At 47.4% G+C, this 19,029-nt stretch overlaps 1 protein-coding gene across 7 annotated transcripts in view; it reads left to right on the top strand.

The window, feature by feature from the left end:
* NRG4 (neuregulin 4) overlaps positions 1-19,029 on the top strand; it is a 96,250-nt gene that overhangs the window by 28,760 nt on the left and 48,461 nt on the right. For 3 of the 7 annotated variants that reach the window (XM_025186209.2, XM_075897356.1, XM_014575106.3), the window contains exon 5: positions 14,976-15,125. The exons of 2 other annotated variants lie outside the window; for them this stretch is intronic. In XM_025186209.2, the coding sequence (XP_025041994.2) occupies positions 14,976-15,125 (150 nt within the window). Of the gene's footprint in view, positions 1-2,360; positions 2,992-14,975; positions 15,126-16,879; positions 17,372-19,029 lie in introns of those variants that run through there. 2 more of the 7 variants (XM_025186211.2, XR_012895799.1) reach the window with 2 other exon arrangements.

Genomic DNA, 19,029 nt, shown 5'->3' with positions numbered 1-19,029 from the left:
CGAGAAAGGAGCCCCTCCCTTTGCTGTTTTATAGCACATGGCAGTTACATAACAGGTTACATAACAAGTTATTTAACACAAACCTCTAAACCAATCAGATTTAACCTTTCCATATATGGCTTTGTTTGTCACATGCTTGTACTTCTCCACTCCACATGTTGAGCTCACTCCCCTCCCCTTGCCCTTTTCTAGACTATTCCTTTATGCATACCTACTTTCCAAACCACATTTTGTTTAAAATGAACATATGCATACCCTTCAGTCACCCTGGTAGATGACATATGCCTGTTGATTCTCTTGGACTTCAGCGGCTTTTGATACTATCGACCATGATATCCTCCTGGAACACCTTGCAGAGTTGGGTATTGGAGGCACTGTTTTGTGGTGGTTCCAGTCTTATCTGTCGGGATGCCTTCAGAAGGTGGAGCTAGGGGGCCGCTATTCGACCCCATAGTGATTGTGCTATGGGATCCTGCAAGGTTCCATCTTGTCCCCTATGCTGTTTAACATCTACATGAAGCCACTGGGAGAAGTCATAAGGAGTTTTGGAGGACGGTGCCATCAATATATGGATGACACCCAACTCTATTTCCGTGTGACATCAGAACCAGTTGTGGTGGCGACTGATTAAACCAGTCTGGAGGCAGTGATGGACTGAATGAAGTCAAACAAGCTGAAGTTGAATCCAGATAAGACTGAGATCCTGTGGATCAGGAAGCCATCTGTTCAGGAATGTGGCATGGTACCTGTTCTAGACGGGGTTACGCTTCCCCTAAAAGAACAGGTACGCAGCATGGGAGTCCTCCTGGACCCTTTTTTAACATTTGAGAACCAGATTTCTTTGGTGGCCAGGAGTGCTTTTGGGCAGCTTAGGCTGATCCACCTTTCCGAACAAGCATGATTTGTCTCAGTGATTAATGCTCTTGTTACATCCCAATTGGATTATTGTAATGTGCTCTATGTGGGGCTGCCTCTGAAGAGCCTTTGGAAACTTCAACTAGTCCAGAAAGCAGCTGCTTGAGTTTTAACTAATACTTGATATACTGAGCACATTATGCCAGTGCTCTGGCACTGCATTGTCTTCTGGTATGTTTCTGAGCACAATTTAAGGTCTTGGTTATGACATATAAAACCCTAAATGGGTTGGATGCAGGGTATCTGAAGGACCATCTTCTCCCATATGAACCTGCCTGGGTATTGAGGTCAGCTGGGGAGGCTCTGCTCAGTATTCCTCCACTTATGGAGATAAGATTAACATCTACAGGGTATGTCTACACTACAGCGCTAATTCGAACTAACTTAGTTCGAATTAGTTAATTTGAACTAAGCTAATTCGAATTAGCGCATCTAGACTTAAAAACTAGTTCGAATTAGCAAATTGCTAATTCGAACTAGCGTGTCCACACTGATTGGACGCTGGGGCGCACTTAAGGGCGGCTGAAACCGATTCCGGCAGGGCATCAGGTCAGTAGTTGCTTTGTGCAGCTGCTGTCTGAGGCTATCTGAGGCTCGTGCTTAAAGGGACCCCCCTGGACAGCCGGTTGTCAGCTTTTCCGCTTGCTTGCCTACCTCACCGAGGGACAGCAAAGCATTTTTCTCTGCGCCCGTCTGTGTCAGTGCTTTCCTTCGGGGACGCCGCCGCAGGTGGCAACATGGAGCCAGAGCTCGCCCTGCAGTTTCTGATGCAGTTTGTGGACTTGCTGCTGCAAACCTGCCAGCAATGGCTGGAGGCTGCCTTGCACCACCTGGTGCACATCAGCCCCCTGCCTCTCTGCCTGGCCTCCCTGGGGGCCGTGGAGGAGCCGCGGTGGCGCCCGGACGCCGGTGTGCCCCGCCGCATCTGGCGTCTGGACACCAGCACCGACTTGTGGGACCGCATCATCCTGGAGCGCTGGGGAGACAGACAGTGGACCCAGAACTTCAGGATGAAGAGGAGCACCTTCCTGGAGCTCTGCGAGTGGCTCACCCCTGCTCTGCGCAGAAGGGACACTCGCATGAGGCCCACCATCCCCCTCCAGAAGCGTGTGGCCATCGCCCTCTGGAAGCTCTCCACGCTGGACAGCTACCAATCCTTCGGGAACCAGTTCGGCATGGGGAGATCCACCGTCGGAGCAGTGCTCATGCAGGTACGGCACTTGCAGGGGGGCTGCAAAGAGGGGATGGGCCGCCCCAGGGAAAACGGAGGGGGGGGAAGGAGGCGAAAGTGCCCCGCACCGGAGGGGTCGGTCTGTCCCGGCCATACTACACGCCGCCCGGGGGGGGTTGCTTCCGGGAGTGGGGTGCGGGGCAGTGCCAGGGAACGAACACTCCCAGGCACCCGGGCGCCCCAGTGATTCGCACTTTGCTGTGTCTCTCTGCAGGTGGTCATGGCCATCAATCGGGTGCTGCTCCGCAGGCTGGTCCACCTCGCCGACCCAGACGCCATCATCCAGGGGTTCGGCTCCCTTGGCTTCCCCAACTGCGGGGGGCCATTGACAGGACGCACATCCCCATCCGTGCCCCGGAACACCACGCCTCCCAGTACGTGAACTGCGAGGGGTACTTCTCCATCCTCCTGCAGGCTGTGTGTGACCACCGGGGCCAGTTCACGGACATTCATAGAATCATAGAATCATAGAATTATAGGACTGGAAGGGACCTCGAGAGGTCATCGAGTCCAGCCCCCCGGCCTCAAGGCAGGACCAAGCTCCGTCTATACCATCCCTGACAGAAGTCTATCTAACCTGTTCTTAAATATCTCCAGAGAGGGAGATTCCACCACTTCCCTTGGCAATTTATTCCAATATTTGACCACCCTGACAGTTAGGAATTTTTTCCTAATGTCCAATCTAAACCTCCCTTGCTGCACTTTAAGCCCGTTACTCCTTGTCCTGTCCTCAGAAACCAAGAGGAACAAATTTTCTCCTTCCTCCTTGTGACACCCTTTTAGATATTTGAAAACCGCTATCATGTCCCCCCTTAATCTTCTTTTTTCCATTAATGTGGGCTGGTCCGGCAAGGCACACGACGCACGGATGTACCAGAACTCCTCCGTGTGCCAGAGGCTGCAGGCCGGGACCTTCTTCTCCAACCGCCAAATCAGGGTCGGGGACGTGGACATGCCCGTGTGCCTGGTGGGGGATGCGGCCTACCCCCTACAGCCCTGGCTCATGAAGCCCTACATGGGGCACCTCAACTCATCCCGCCAGGCCTTCAATGCCAGGCTGACCAGGGCCCGCATCATCATTGAGGGGGCCTTCGAGCGACTGAAAGCCCGATTTATATGCCTCCTCACCCGTCTTGACCTCGCAGAGCACAGTATCCTTCCCGTGGTGGCAGCATGTTGTGTGCTGCACAATTTGTGCAAAAGGAAGGGGGAGGCTTTCCTGCCAGCCTGGATGGCTGAGGCTGAGCGCATGGCTGGACACTACACTCAGCCCCGCATCGCCGCCATCTGGGAAGCCCAGCGGGGGGCCGTCCAGATCCGGGAAGCCCTGCGGGAGAGCTTCCATGTAGAGGAGGAGGACTGAACTCTCCCTGCATGCCCCACTGGGGCCTTCTTCCACCCTTCCCCCTTCCCCTTCTTAATGTCAAATAAAGACACCTTTTTTGCCAACAAAATTCTCTTTTTATTTTACATAACTGGGGTGGGGGCAGGGAGGAATGAGGGTGGGAGAGGGGAGGGGGAAACCTGGGAGGAGGGAGCTGGAAGGGGAGGAAAGGGAGAAGGGAAGGGAAAGCTCAGGGTTGGGGGTCCGGCTGGCTCTCCCGTCTCGCAGCACTGCGGGTGCGGGGGTGTCCGGGGGGAATGGGTGTGGAGGGTGGGGCAGGAGGGACGGGGGTGCGGAGGAAGTGGGAGAGGGAGCAGGGGCAGGAGGAGCTGGGGCAGCAGAGGGAGCAGAGGTGAGAGGAGGAGCGAGAGCTGGGGCAGCCGCAGGAGCTGGAGCAGGAGGAGGCAGGAACCTGTCCACCAGGGTCTGGAGGTGGCTTCTGAGGGCACGGCCCTGCTCCTCCAGTGCCTCCAAGCTCTGCTGGCACAGCCAAAGGTCCTCCCGGACCCAGAGGTCCTGGGTGCGGAGCTGATGATCCAGGAACCGCAGGTGCCGCCGCTGGTACTCCTCCTCGTTCCTGGCACACCTGCTGGCCCGGGTGCAGGTGGCTGTTGCAGGCGGGGTGGTGCGCCCTGCAGTCCCAAGTGCTGCAGCTGTGGTGAAACAAGAGCAGCAGTCAATTCTCCCTGGGGACAAGCTGGGTGAAACCCAGCCTCCCTCAGCAAGGCCAGGGCCCCTGCATGACACCCAGCTGCTGCTCCATGGCTGGCAAGGCCCAGGCACACGGTCCCTGGGATCCCTCTCCCCCCACCCTCCCGTACACATAAGGGGAGCATGATGGTACTCACATGTGGAGGCCTCCCCAGCCTCGGATGACACAGGCGATGTGCTCTGTGGGGTTCCTCGGGGGTCCTGGGTCGGCTCCTGGCTCTCAGTGTCCTCCTGCTCCTCCTCCTCCATGTCCGGGACGGGGCCCTCTGCCCTGGGGTCGATCACCACCCGGGGGACAGGGACGGCGTGAGCTCCCAGGAGGCGGTCCAGGGCCTGAAAGTGGGGGCATGCCTCTGGGTCGGTGCCTGGCTGGCAGGCCCAGGAGTAGGCCTGCCGCAGGTCCTTAATTTTGTAGCGGACCTGCTCCTGGGTCCGCTGGTGGCCTCTGGCGGCCAGGCTCTCAGCCATGCGGCCATAGACAGCCGCATTCCTGTGGCGAGTGCGGAGATCGTGGACATTGGAGGCTTCCCCCCAAACCTCGATAAGGTCCACAGTCTCCGCACTTGACCAAGCGGGCGCCTGCCTCTTGAGGCCCCGGGCAGGCTTCTGTGAGCTGCCAGCCTGGTCCCGGGAAGAGGGGGAGGGCTGGGTGGCAGCAGGTGGCTGGCTCATCTTGTGCCAGGTGCAGGGTCTGATGGCTGGGTGCTGGCAGGCTTGCAACTGGCACAAACACTGTAACCAGCCCGTGCCCCTTTAAGGGCTCCAGGACCGGGAGGGGAGCAGAAGAGTTTCCCTGGTGTTGGCCAGAGTGGCCACCAGGGGAACCTGGGGAGGGCTAGCCTCCCACTAGTTCGAATTAAGTGGCTACACAGCCCTTAATTCGAACTAGTTAATTCGAACTAGGCATTAGTCCTCGTGGAATGTGGTTTACGTAGTTCGAATTAAGCACTCCGCTAGTTCGAATTAAGTTCGAACTAGCGGTTCGCTAGTGTAGCACCTATCAAAGTTAATTCGAACTAACGGTTGTTAGTTTGAATTAACTTTGTAGTGTAGACATACCCACAGGGAGCAGCGCTTTCTCAGCTTTTGCTCCCAGGCTATGGAATTCTCTCCCCTGGGATATTCACATGGTGCCATTAGCTTTGTTTCAGCGTCAAGCTAAAGCCACCCTTTTTACTCATGCTTTTACTGGCGTTTGAGTCTCTGTATGTGTGTATCCCTCCTCTCGAGATGTCTTAGCAGGTTTTATGTCCCTCTGGGGTCTCGTATTTTAATTATAAATGTAGTCCCCTTACTAAAGGGGCCTCTGGTTTATTCTGAAAAGACCCTGTGTGCTACAATCCAGACCTGGGAAAAAACAGGAAGGAAGGACTCTGGTGAGAGAGAGGGCTGCTCTCTCCATGTGCTTGAAGGAAAGAGGCCTGGCAGTCTGGGACTCTGTCTTGCAGTTTGGAACCAGAGGGGGAGCCAGGCTGCTGCCAAGGACACTGACCCAGTGCAGGGGCTGTTGGGTGCAGCTACAGACTGGACTAAATGCCTGTTGGAACTGGGAGGTAGCAGGCTGCTTCTGACAGGCACAGCATGAGGCAGTAAGTTTGGGCCTTGTTGGAAAAGTGCTGCCTGGGACAGAGCTGCTGTTTAGCCTGGACCAAATCCTCACTACAGCTGCAACATCAGCGCGCCAATGCAAGCAAGTGTCTGGGGCTCTGAGTCCAGGGGTGTGCACACTCTGGGGTGGGGTCATTGTTGTCTAGCTATATAAGCTTCCGCTATGGTTATGTGTTTTGCTAATGCTATTCATTGCTAATCTGTTAACCCCTGTTTATTTAAGTAAAGATTGTTTATTTTGAAGTGTTCTATTAGGTGTATATGATTTGTAGTTGTTCTGGAATTAGATCCAGCTTTATGTTGGAATGAGTATATTCCTGGAGGCTCTCAAGGCACCAGTGAGTGTACAAGGCCAGCCAGGTGGAGGCACCACCATTTTACATTCACTGCCAGCAAGAGACTGCAGCAAGGGAGTGGACAGGGCTTTCCCCAACTAAACACCATCACCACTGGGGTGCTCAGGATCTCTTTTGGGTTAAAACACCAGGCGCCCAGGCACACCTGTGAGTGTGACCTGCTCTCCAGTAACCCGGGGAGGAAAAAGGGGGTTACATTTTGGAGACACCGCTGGGATCCCCTTTACCACTTCTAATTTTGTTGCAAGAAAAATTGTCCCTGCTTTCTTTAATGGTGTTGGAGTTATGATTGTTTTCTGACATCTGCTGGTATTTAAAACCTTTGTTTGTGTTTCTAAACCTGTTATTGGGTACATCATGGAACCCCTTAAGTTACTGTCCTGGTGTAGAGATGTAGGAGTGCCACCCAGCCGAGTGCTTATGCTGGGTAAAGTGCCCATAGATACTGAGGATGCTATTATCTACCAGGCATTAGGAACTGTAAAAATCTTTGGGAAAACCACAATCTGTGGTCGCCGAGGTGACTCTAACACCCAGACTGTGTCAGTACTGGTGAGAGCAGCTGCTTATCTTGACCCACGGTGTGTACCCCCGGAAGTTGGTATTGTGGGGGAAGTTGGCCCCTGGCCTATGTTTCTGCTTGGGAATGTCACAGAGGAGGAGACCACTGAAGCTGTGAGCTCTGACTTTGCAACTAAATTGAATTTTTTTCTGCAAAAAGAGGGAAAGTCAGCGGAAGATGTGAGGACCATTGTTACTCCGGCATCTATGGCCTCAGCTGTCACAAATGAAGGTCTGATAGCTGCTTTAGGAAAAATGATGGAACGATATACCCCTCCCTCCTATGAAGGAGTTGGATATCGGAAGCTGAGATTTTTCTCTGGGATTCAGCCTACCCCTGTTGGAGAGGATGACTTTGAATCTTGGATGGACCAAGCCGCCCGGATGATGGAGGAATGGCAATGCTCAGATACTATGAAACGGCAACGATTAGCTGAAAGTCTGAGGGGACCAGCCTCTGATGTCATTAGATCCTTACGGATGAGTAAACCTTCTGCTGGTGCTATGGAGTATCTCCATGCTTTGGATGATAGTTATGGGACTACTGAGAGTGGAGAAGATTTGTATCTGCATTTTAGCACCACCTATCAAGAAGAGGGTGAGAAACTGTCACAGTACATATGCCGTCTAGAGAAGCTCCTACATAAGGTACTGGTAAAGAAGGGGATACTTGCTAGCCGCTTGGATCAGGTGAGAATGGAACAAATACTGAAAGGTGCTTGTTCTGGCAACCTAATAGAAGCTGCAGCTTTCTGACTCACGCCAAAATCCTCCCTCCTTCTCCAAACTGGTACGGGATATCAGGGAAGAGGAGGATTGACTGGCTGCTCGTGAAGCTCGTCACATTCCCATGGCTTCAGCATGCACTGTCACCTCTGTTGCTCCTTCTAGCGAAATAGCTGACCTCAAGGAAGCTCTGCGGAGTCTGACTGAGCAAGTTAATCAGCTACTTCAGCTGAATACTAGAGTGGAAAAACCTGAAAGATCTTCTCATGTCCAAAGGGAGAGTGCCCCTGTGAGAAGCAATGACACAGTGTCTGGTGGTACTACTCACAAATCAAGAGTTTCTGTTGAAACAAAGGGTAGGAGTGACATAATCTGCTACAAGTGTGGGGAGAATGGTCACATGAAACGAGACTGTGTTGCAGAAGAGGATGTATGCCACGAGGCATACCAAAGCTGTCGACAAAGGCTTCCCTTGTTGACCGCAGCACACCTAGACTGCCCTGTTGTGCCGGATCAGCTGATTGTCAGCACAGCGCGGCAGCCATTTTTATTTTAATGAAGTGGGGATGATTTAAATCCCTGCTTCTTTGCCTATGCTGAATAAACTATTTTACATGGCTCCGTCAATGGAGCCATGTAGTCTAGACATAGCCTTAGAGAATTATTGTTTGTTGTATGTTCTTGATAATTATGTTTCCCCTCCTGAGTTAGTTAGATAGATAGATAGATAGATAGATAGATAGATAGATAGATAGATAGATAGATAGATAGATAGATAGATAGATAGATAGATAGATAGATAGACAGAAAAAAAAGCTAGTTGTTTATACTCTCTTCATAGTTCATAGTTAGGATAAGGTAAGCATGCCAGGTTCACCAGGGTTTAAATGGTGCCTGACGTGCAGAATGTCTATACTTGTCTCAGACAAGCATGCCCAGTGTTTCTGTCACTTGGGCCAGGAACTTTCACCAAAGAGCTGCCACCATTGCAAGAAGCTCTCATCCAAATCACCGAAGGCAAGAGAGTGCCAGTTAAAGCTCATCATCATGGAAAAAATGAAGAGGCCAGCCTCAGAACTAGCACCTCAAACGTCCCCAGCCCAGACCTCACTACTGGCGGCTTCACATCAAAACCGCTGGGCTCTGAGAGAGGTTCCGGTCAAGAAAACGGCCAAAAGAAAACACTCTTCACCCTCAGCAGAGAGGCCAATGAAGAGATCATCTCCCCAAAGTAAGCCTCCACCAGGAAGACTGCTGGGTATGTGCTTAAAACCCCTTTTCCTGCCAGATTCTTATGCCCCAATCTGGTGGGAAAAGGGGTTTTTGTGCAAAAAGAAAACATTCACACTACTTTTTTTTTCCGCAAAAGCCCTTTGTGCAAAAACGGCTTACATAAATTATGCAAATGAGGCAAGCTTTTTGAAATACCCTATTTCGAGATTAAAAATGCCATTTAGATGCAGTTATTAAGAGACAAAACCCTTCTTTCAAAATAACCCTTAAACCCACATCTAAACGGCGTTTTTTTCTCGAAATATGGTATTTCAAAAAAGCGGCCAGCCGCAGTTATGCAAATGAAGCACGGGAAATTCAAATCTGTGCTTCATTTGCACTTTAGTTTGTCTGCACTTGCATTCCTCTCTTGAAAGACAGTCTAAGTGTAGACATGCCCTTAGAGAGGTTACAGGGGCCATGTGCATTGGTGAAGAGCCTGAGGAAAGCAGGGAATGGTGCTTCAAACATTGCCTGGTCTTCAAACAGGCAGTTCCCATTGGCCAGAAATTGGCCAATGGGATTGTGCTGGGGATGGGAGCAGCATGTGAAGCACCACTCTCCCTTCTGTGGGTTCACAGATGAGAAAGAGAAACAGCCACCACAGCGGGGTTGTGGTGGGGAGCAAGTAGGGAGTCTGCGTGAAGCTTCCCACTTCATCTGCAGGCTGGATCTGGTGGTTTGGCGGGCTGGATCCGGTCCCTGGACTATATTTTGCCCAGACCTGTCCTAGACTATAACTATCCCCTGTGCCTGCTGCCTCCCTGTGGTCATTCTGGAATATAACTGTCCTAGGGATAAAACTTAAAAAACAACAAATGATCCTGCAGCACCTTGGGCTGCATCTACACCGCATCCCTCTTGCGCAAAAACCTATGCAAATGAAGCATGATTAATCAGGGGCTGTTTTTGCTCAAGAGGCTTTTTCAGGAAGAACGGGTTTTGCACAAGAGGGTGTTTTTGCGCAAAAAGGAGCTGTGTAGACGGCTCCTTTTTACACAAAACCTTCTTGCGCAAAAAAGGCCCCTAATTAATTATGCAAATAAAGCATGGCAATATGCTAATCCACGCTTCATTTGCATCTGTTTTTGAGCAAGAGGGATGCAGTGTAGATGTAGCCTAATTAGAGACTAACAAAAATTTAAATGGTATCATGAGCTTCTGTAGGCACAACCCACTTCTTCAGATGAATGGAGCAAGGAGTCCAGAGTTGCAAATAAATAGCAGAAAAAGAGGGGATGAGGAGGGAAAGAGAAGGGGAGCAATTGTCCATTAGAGGGGATGGGCAGGGAAAGGGAAGGAAAAAAAATTGTCAGTTAGAGTGTCCATGCTAAATGAGGCTAATAGAGTGGGCTGTAAATGCCCAATATTTAACGTGTAATGTCATTAAGATGTTGAATGTAGCAGCCAATTCAAGTAAGGTCTTTGTTCAGACTTCGATTAAAGATATCAAATTTGCAGATTAAGGCAATTTCTGCAGCTTCTCTTTCCAGCTATTTATTTGGAACTCTGGATCCTTTGCTCCATTCATCTGAAGAAATGGTTGTGCCCATGAAAGTTCATGATACCATCTACGTTTTTGTTAGTCTCTCGGTACATCTACACAGCAGTGTTATTTTGGAATAACTGACATTATTTGGAAATAATGTCGAGATGGAGGACTTCTTACTCCGACTCCACTAACCCTCATTTTATGAGGAATAAGAGAAGTCTAAGGAAGAGTGTTCTTCCTTTGACTTCCTGATGTGTAGACAGTGCTAAAAGCCAAATTAAGCTAATTTAGACTTCAGCTACTCAGTTGACATAGATGAAGTTGTGTATCTTAATTCGACTTTTGCCCTGCTGTGTAGACATACCCTAAGGTGCTGCAGGACCATTTGTTGTTTTTTAAGTTTTTTCTGTTACAAACTAACATGGCTATCCCTCTGAGACTGTTCTAGGGATGTGTATGGGAAACTAGTTAGCTGGTAAGCTGGTAACATTAATGGGTGAGGCTTACCGGTTCTAGTTAACTTGTAGGGACTGGAGCAGTTCCATGCTCATCACAGACAGGGGGCCCACGGCAGGCAGGGGCTGCTGCAGCTGGCCAGAGCAGCCCCTGTCCGTGGCAGGCTTGTCCCTCCCACTGCAGGTAGGAGGCCTCCCCTTCCTTTTAATCGGTTAACTGGTTAAACGTAATGCTTAACCAGTTAACCAATTAAGTAGGATTTTACATCTCTAAACTGTCCCTGCCATCACACCCATCCCTTTCCATTTGAAGAGAAATAATCACATTCCAAGCACATCCCATTGTCAGGGCACAACCAAACCCATGCTTTAAGTTAAAGCAAAGGGGAAGTTGCATACCAAATGTGGTGGCCCTAGCTCTTACTGTTTAGGAATTTTTGAACAGACTCACAGGCAGACAGATAGATGCACAAACTCTCTCAAATATATAGTAGATTCTGGTTTTAGTTCCACTGGATCAAGATAGTTTAAATTTTTAGGAACATTTTGGAGGCTAAGCCTGTATTGTTCTTCAGGATTTCAGCCCCATAACCTGAATTGGCAGGTAGAGAATATGAGAACATGAGAATGGCCATACTAGGTCAGACCAAAGCAGAGAAGCAACTGAAAGGATGGTTGGCTGCCAATGCAGAGTAGCTGCTCTGGCGCATGCTGGCTGCCCCACATGTACAGCCTACTGAAGGCATAGTAATTCTCCAACTAGAGGCACAGTGGTGCCTAAACACCTATGGGCATATCAAAGAATCTCAGTTACTGCACCAGGTGAGTAACCTTCTCTTTCTTTCCTTAGGGTGACTTATAACAACTGTTCCTTTGGTATTTGTTACACTGCTTCCCTTTTTTTGTGTACCAGATCCTACAAATGTTGTTTAAGTTTTAACAAAGATGGTTTTTAATATAATGTTTTAGTCATTTTAAAAATGTCCTATCAGATTGCACAGTGACCTAAGCCCATTGGCAGAGTCACTGTATTCACTGATTCATAATTTTGTTTGTAAAAGTTACAAATGTAAACAATAGATAAACCAATACCTTGACATTAGTCATTCTTGTTTCTATAAAGTGCATTGCTGTAGTTCTCTTTGAATGATGCTTTAAATGTTTCCAAGGATTATTTAGGAGAGAGGCCAGTATTTTCCAAGTGTGGGCCTTCTTTTATAGGGATGCTAAACTGTTAACTGGTAAGTCAATATGCTTACTTTTCACCAACCTTTGGCATTGAACTCCAGTGGTGGCCAGCCATGCAGGAACATCTCAGCCCTGCCTGCAGAGGGGCCAGCAGTTTGGGTAATAGGATACTCACAGCCATAGTGGGGGCAAGTGGCAGGAGCTGAGTCAAAACGGTTAACTGGTTAAGTGCTATTGTTTAACCAGTTAATCATTTTAACTTCCATACTCTCTGAGGAAAGGGGAACTAGGTTAGTCTGCAGGAACAGTAGGGGAAAGCTGTGTGACACAAGCTCAGCCGCACATGATTCTATAAACATGCTGTTGCAATAGTGGATAGAACAGCTAAAAATTCCTTAAGAGATGCCACCTTCCCTCCCTACTAGTACTGCAGCTCAAAATGCAAGGGAAAAACTCTCTGGCTATTTTCCCTTTGGATCTTCATATTTAAGGCTATGTCTACACTACAGGCTTCTCGCGCTAGAAGTTTTTTGCGGAAGAGATCTTCTGCAAAAACTTCTTGTGCAAGAGAGTACCCACACTGCAAAAGTGCATCAAAAAAGCGATGCACTTTTGCACAAGAAAGCGTCCAGACTGCATGGACGCTCTCTCAAAAGAAAGGGCTGATAGCTATTCACAGAATGGCCACCAGGGCAGCCTGTGCTGTGCTGTATCACTGAGAAGCAATAAAACCTTCTATTCTCCTGCCTGGCAGAGAGACACATCTGGCTGCAGATGAGGGTGCAGGGTTGGTGGCCTCTGACACGCCGTCACACAGGAGTAATACATAATGGTTAGAGAAGGAATCGGTAGTGAGGCATCTAAACCAAGCATCAAGGCTGGAGACTAGGCACCAGAGCCAAGGTTCAGAGACAGAGTCAGGAATTACAGTGTCACAATTGGGTGACGTTGGAGGCAAGGCAAGAACTGCTATCACAGCTGTGGACAAATGCTTTGACCAGCCACTGAATGGGAGCTGCTGCTGGATTTAAGAGTAGATCTGCGGGTCTTTCAGCCAATTAAGCAGTGTACTGCATACCAGCTTGTTCAATGGGTTGCCAGAGCCCAGCAATTCTGAAGGTCTTGCTTCCAGACTAGATCTGGAACAGGCCCTGATTCCTGACACTAACATAGGAACAGCAGGAATTTTATTACATTGTGTCAGAAGTCAAGAAGTTGCATCTCCTTAGTTTTGGAAAAGTTGCCTGACCAATTAAGTAAGAGTAGCAGTGAAGTCTTTTAACTAGGTCCCTCTGTGAGTACACCTACTTTTTAAAAAAACAGTGGGTGTGTCTAGACTGGCAAGCAAAAGCAGCTGCTTTTGTGCAAAAACTTGCCACCTGTCTACACTGGCCGCGAGAATTTGCGCAAGAACACTGACTTTGTAAAGTACAAAATCAGTGCTTCTTGCACAAATACTTTGATGCTCCCGCTCAGGCATAAGCCCTCTTGCGCAAGAATACTTGTGCAAGAGGGCCAGTGTAGACAGGAACATTAATTTCTTACGCAAGAAAGCCCAATGGCTAAAATGGCCATTGGAGCTTTCTTGCGCAAGAGAGTGTCTATACTGGGCATGGATGCTTTTGTGCAAAGGCACATGCCAGTATAAATGCTCTCTTGCACAAATACTTTTAACGGAAAAACTTTTCCGTTAAAAGTATTTGTGCAAAATAATGCCAGTCTAGACGCAGTCAATGTGTTTTGGCATTCCTGCTATTCCACTGCATATACTACAGATGTAACTGTCATTGCAATTTGTCAAGTGTTCATGTGCTCCATGTCGCAATATATGCCCATTTCTTGATCTGCCATAACAGTAGCAGCTCTTGAACACAGAGAAAAAGGTAAATCTACAAAAGGTGCAGGACGTGAGGCAAAGGCAGCATGGCTCCTCTCCGCTGCTTTTGCACTGTACATTTAGGAGGTCATGCTTTCTTCTCTCTATGTGACCAGGAAAACTTCATGCCCTCACCTGAGATGACATTTTGGGAACTAAACAAACTGCAATTTACTGGTAGAAATGTAGCCGTGTTAGTCTGGTGCAGCTGAAACAAAAAACAGGACTATGTAGCACTTTAAAGACAAACAAGATGGTTTAATAGGTGATGAGCTTTCGTGGGCCAGACCCACTTCCTCAGATCAAATAGTGGAAGAAAATTGTCACAACCATATATACCAAAGGATACAATTTAAAAAAATGAACACATATGAAAAGGACAAATCAAATTTCAGAACAGAAGGGGGATGGAGGGAGGTACATGTCTGTGAGCTAATGATATTAGAGGTGATAATTGGGGAAACTATCTTTGTAATGGGTAAGATAATTAGCGTCTTTATTCAAATTTGAGTGTAAAGTGTCGAATTTGTTCATTCATGCTTAAATTCGACACTTTACACTCAAATTTGAATAAAGACACTAATTATCTTATCCATTACAAAGATAGCTTCCCCAATTATCACCTCTAATATCATTAGCTCACAGACAGTTACGTCCCCTTCTTCTCCCCCCCCCTCCATCCCCCTTCTGTTCTGAAATTTGATTTGTCCTTTTCATATGTGTTCATTTTTTTTAATTGTATCCTTTGGTATATACGGTTGTGACAATTTTCTTCCACTATTTGATCTGAGGAAGTGGGTCTGGCCCACGAAAGCTCATCACCTATTAAACCATCTTGTTAGTCTTTAAAGTGCTACACAGTCCTGTTTTTTGTTTCAGCTGCAATTTACTGGGGGGTTTTTCCCCCCAAGTAAATCTTCCTCTTCCCCAGGTTTGTCTGCAGGACAGCATAATGTACTTAATGGAATCACAATGCATAAGTGTACTTTAGGGGAGAACGATGTTTCTTTATCACATTCTAGTCGTTACAAAAATCAAAAGGGATGATGTCAGAAATTCCTGTCATTCTATAAATGGGGTTTATATGAATATGAACTAAAGAAATAAATATAAATTAATTGTAGTGAGTCAGAAATGACTTGCCCTCCTGCCCCCCCAAAAAATCTATAAAATCTAATTATATAAAACTTGGTTTTACAGGTGTATTGAAAACTATACAGGAGCCCGTTGTGAAGAAGTTTTGCTTCCTAGTTTCAAGACCCAAATTAAAAGTGAACTGTTTGCAGCTTTCTTGGCTTCCGTTGTTGTTCTAGGACTTCTTGTAATTGGAGCATTCTACTTCCTTTGCAGGTAAAATGACGTCAGAGTACTGAAGCTAGTCAATCAAATAGAAATGTATTTTCAGATAATCATATACTAATTATTTTAATTTAAAATTATTATGTAATTAATTATAAATTAGATATGCTTGATTATTCAGCAAAATTAATGGACCTTCTTGCTTTTAGTTTCTAGCTTTTTGCTTTTATTTTCTGGTTTGTAGTTCTCTAGAATGCCTTTTTCAGCTTTGTCAGCTATAGTCACTTTACTAAAGCTTGTTATGACACAGTTAGTTTCCTATCATAGTTAAAAGCATATCCAAGATCAGAGAGTATCACACACTAAGATATAACTCACTTCACATTGCTAAAAGCTTCAGCGGGGTAGCTGAGTTAGTTAGTATCTGGAAAAACTTAAAAAACAACAAATAGTCTAGCAGCACCTACCCAATTAACAAAACAGGTTATCGTGAGGTTTTGTGGGCACAACCCACTTCTTCAGATGACAAAATGGGTTATGCCCACGAAAGCTCATGATACCATCTACATGTTTTATAGTGGTAGAAATGTAGCCATGTTAGTCTGGTGCAGCTGAAACAAAAAAGAGGACTGTGTAGCACTTTAAAGACTAACAGTTCAGAGGATTCTCTTTGAAGTGAAGTCTTAAAAGGTCTGAAGCAGGATGCGGGTAATCAAGTCGTTGAAACAATGTCCTTTCTGGTTGAAATGGCAAGAAACTGTTTTTTCTTTGTGATCCTGTCTGATATCTGTTTTGTGGGCATTGATCCTTTGGTGAAGTTTCTGAGATGTTTGTCCAATGTACATAGCGGACGGACACTTTCGGCACATAATTGCATAAATTATATTTCTGGATGCGCTGGAATTTGTGTTCTTGATCTTATAACTCACTTGGTTGGGTCCAATAATGGTATCAGCAGAGTGAATATGTGGACAAAGCTGGCAACGGGGTTTGTTGCAAGGGAAGGTACCAGGGTTGGTATTAGTGTGGTCCTGTGGTGATTGGTAAGAATCATCTTGAGGTTAGGTGGTTGTCTATAGGAGACTATGGGTCTGTCTCCCAGAGCCTCTCAGAGTTTAGTATCCTGTTCCAGTATAGGCTGTAGTTTATTGATAATGTGTTGGACAGGTTTAAGTTGGGGGCTGTAGGTGATGACAAGTGGTGTTCTATTGTTGGTTTTCTTAGGTCTGTCTTGAAGTAGATGGTTTCTGGGTATTCGTCTGGCTCTTTCAATTTGCTTTTTTATTTCTCTGGGTGGGTAGTTGAGGTTTATAAATGCTTGGTAGAAATCCTGAAGTTTCTGGTCTCTGTCAGTGGGATTAGAATAAACTACAGCCTATACTGGAACAGGATACTAAACTCCGAGAGGCTCTGGGAGACAGACCCATAGTCTCCTTCCTCCCCCTCCATCCCCCTTCTGTTCTGAAAATTGATTTGACCTTTTCATATGTGTTCATTTTTTTAAATTGTATCCTTTGGTATATATGGTTGTGACAATTTTCTTCCACTATTTGATCTGAGGAAGTGGGTCTGGCCCACGAAAGCTCATCACCTATTAAACCATCTTGTTAGTCTTTAAAGTGCTACACAGTCCTGTTTTTTGTTTCATCTAAATGTTTTGTTAGTGTTTAAAGTGCTGCTAGAACATTCATTGTTTTTACATTGCCAGTTTGCAAAAAAGTAGAGGTAGAAGCCAATCAAGTGCAGTGCTAAGAAATCAGAATACTGAGGCTAAAATTTTCAAAAACTTTGCATTTATTATATAGGATCCTCCATCCCATTGAAAGTCAACAAGAGGCACTTTTGAGAATTTTACTCTTCAACTGTAAAACTCCTTCTGTGCTAGGAACGGGGATAGTCGAGCTATTCTACTGAGTCAACTTAACAGCCACCCAGAGGGCATGTCTACACTAGGAAATAATTTTGAAATAAGTAAAATTGAAATAATAACTCCCGAAATAACAAAATTGAAATAAAATGGTGTGTCCACACTGTGGGGCAGCATTGAAAAAGCTCTGAATTATTTCAAAATAGTGCATCCACACTGATTGGAGCCTGCCTCAGATTTAGCGCCCCCAGAAGCACTCTGGGGAGGGCACCAGAAGGCTGGATACTTCCTCTGGCTGCTTTGTCAGGCAAGCTGTCATGTGCTTTTAAGGGCTCCTCTCTATGGCTGTGAATCACATGCTATTCCTCCTCTCCATCACTGTACTTGACTGGGAGTGGACGCTACCCAAGTGTGGGCATGACCTTGTGCCATGTGCGGCACTTCTGTGTGTTTCCATGACCCCAGACTCGTTAGTGGTGGCTTGTAATGGGAAGGTGTCACATCACAGAGGCTGGAATAAAGCAAGCCTCTCCAGGAACTTTGTGAGAAGGACTGAGGGGTTCCTATGTGAGAGCACCATGAGGCTGAGTGCTCTGTACTGGCACTCCATGTGCAACCATATGCACAGGCTGTTGTGCAACCTCCAGGCTGAATAGGCTGAGCAGTGGTGGCCCATCAATAAAGGCAAAGTAGGCAGTTGCCTAGGGCGCCAAGATAAATGGCCATTGAGGGCTTTGGAGGCGGGGGTGCTGATTGCGTGTTTTGCCTAGGGCACCAGTTTCCAGCAGCTTGTCTAGCGCCACTCCTGAGGCTGAGCAAGGAATTTGCAGCCTGTCACCTGCCCCCGCATGTAGCTAGGGAAAGTTTAGAACTCACCTGAAGTCTCTTCTCTGGGTTTATCTGACACCTGGGAGACATCATGGGAGAAGTCGGGACTGGCTCCAGGGCGAGGAGCAGCTCCTGGCTTGTGGACATGGTTATCTGGATGGCCTGCTCCTGTTCTGCTCCTCCTCCTCCTCCTCCTCCATAGCCCTGCCCCCATGGAGGCTGATGCTGCGCATGTCCTGGCCAGAGTTGATGATGATGGGGGGAGTTGACTGGCCCCCCTCCAGGATGACATTGAGCAGGTTGTAGTAGCAGCACATGTGAGGTGCCACCCCAGAGCATCCACTCTGCTCCCTGGTCTTATTGAAAGCCTGCCAGAACTTTATTTTTATGCAGACCTGGTCAAGGGGTCTGTGTGTGTCCTTTTTCAGACAGGCTGGCAGCCATCTGACTGTAGACATCGACATTCCTTTTTCTGGTGTGGAGATCCTGGAGGTTGGGCTCCTCGCCCCAGACCTCGATGAGATCCAGAATCTCCACACCAGTCCAGGGTGGTGCTCTGTTGGATTCATCAAGGGCAAGTCATGCCTGAACAATCTGATTAACTTCTATGATAAGGTAACTGGCTCTGTGGATATGGGGAAGTCAGTGGATGTGATATACCTTGACTTTAGCAAGGCTTTTGATACGGTCTCCCACAATATTCTTGCCAGCAAGTTAAGGGAATGTGGATTGGATAAATGAACTGTTAGATGGACAGATAGCTGGCTAGAATGTTGGGCCCAACGGGTAGTGATCAACGGCTCAATGTCAGGTTGGCGGTTGGTTTCTAACGAGTGCCCCAAGTATCAATTCTAGAACTGGTTTTGTTCAACATCTTTATTAATCATCTGATGAGGGGATGGATTGCACCCTCAGCAAGTTTGCGGATGACACTTAGCTAGGGGGAGAGGTAGATACGCTGGAGGGCAGGGATAGGGTCCAGAGTGACCTAGACAGATTAGAGGATTGGGCCAAAAGAAATCTGATGAGGTTCAACAAGGACAAGTGTAGAGTCGCTTCACTTTGGACGGAAGAATCCCAAGTATTGTTACAGGCTGGGGACTGACTGGCTAAGTACCAGTTCTGCAGAAAAGGACCTGGGGATTACAGTGGATGAGAAGCTGTGTGCCCTTGTAGCCAAGAAGGCTAATGGCATATTAGGTTGCGTTAGGAGGAGCATTGCCAGTAGATCTAGAGAAATGATTATTCCCTTTATTTGGC

The sequence above is a fragment of the Pelodiscus sinensis genome, chromosome 14, assembly GCF_049634645.1.
Source record: "Pelodiscus sinensis isolate JC-2024 chromosome 14, ASM4963464v1, whole genome shotgun sequence".
Taxonomy (NCBI): Eukaryota; Metazoa; Chordata; order Testudines; family Trionychidae; genus Pelodiscus; species Pelodiscus sinensis.
Note: the sequence above shows the minus strand (reverse complement) of the source record. Positions and strands in the feature narration are given on the sequence as shown.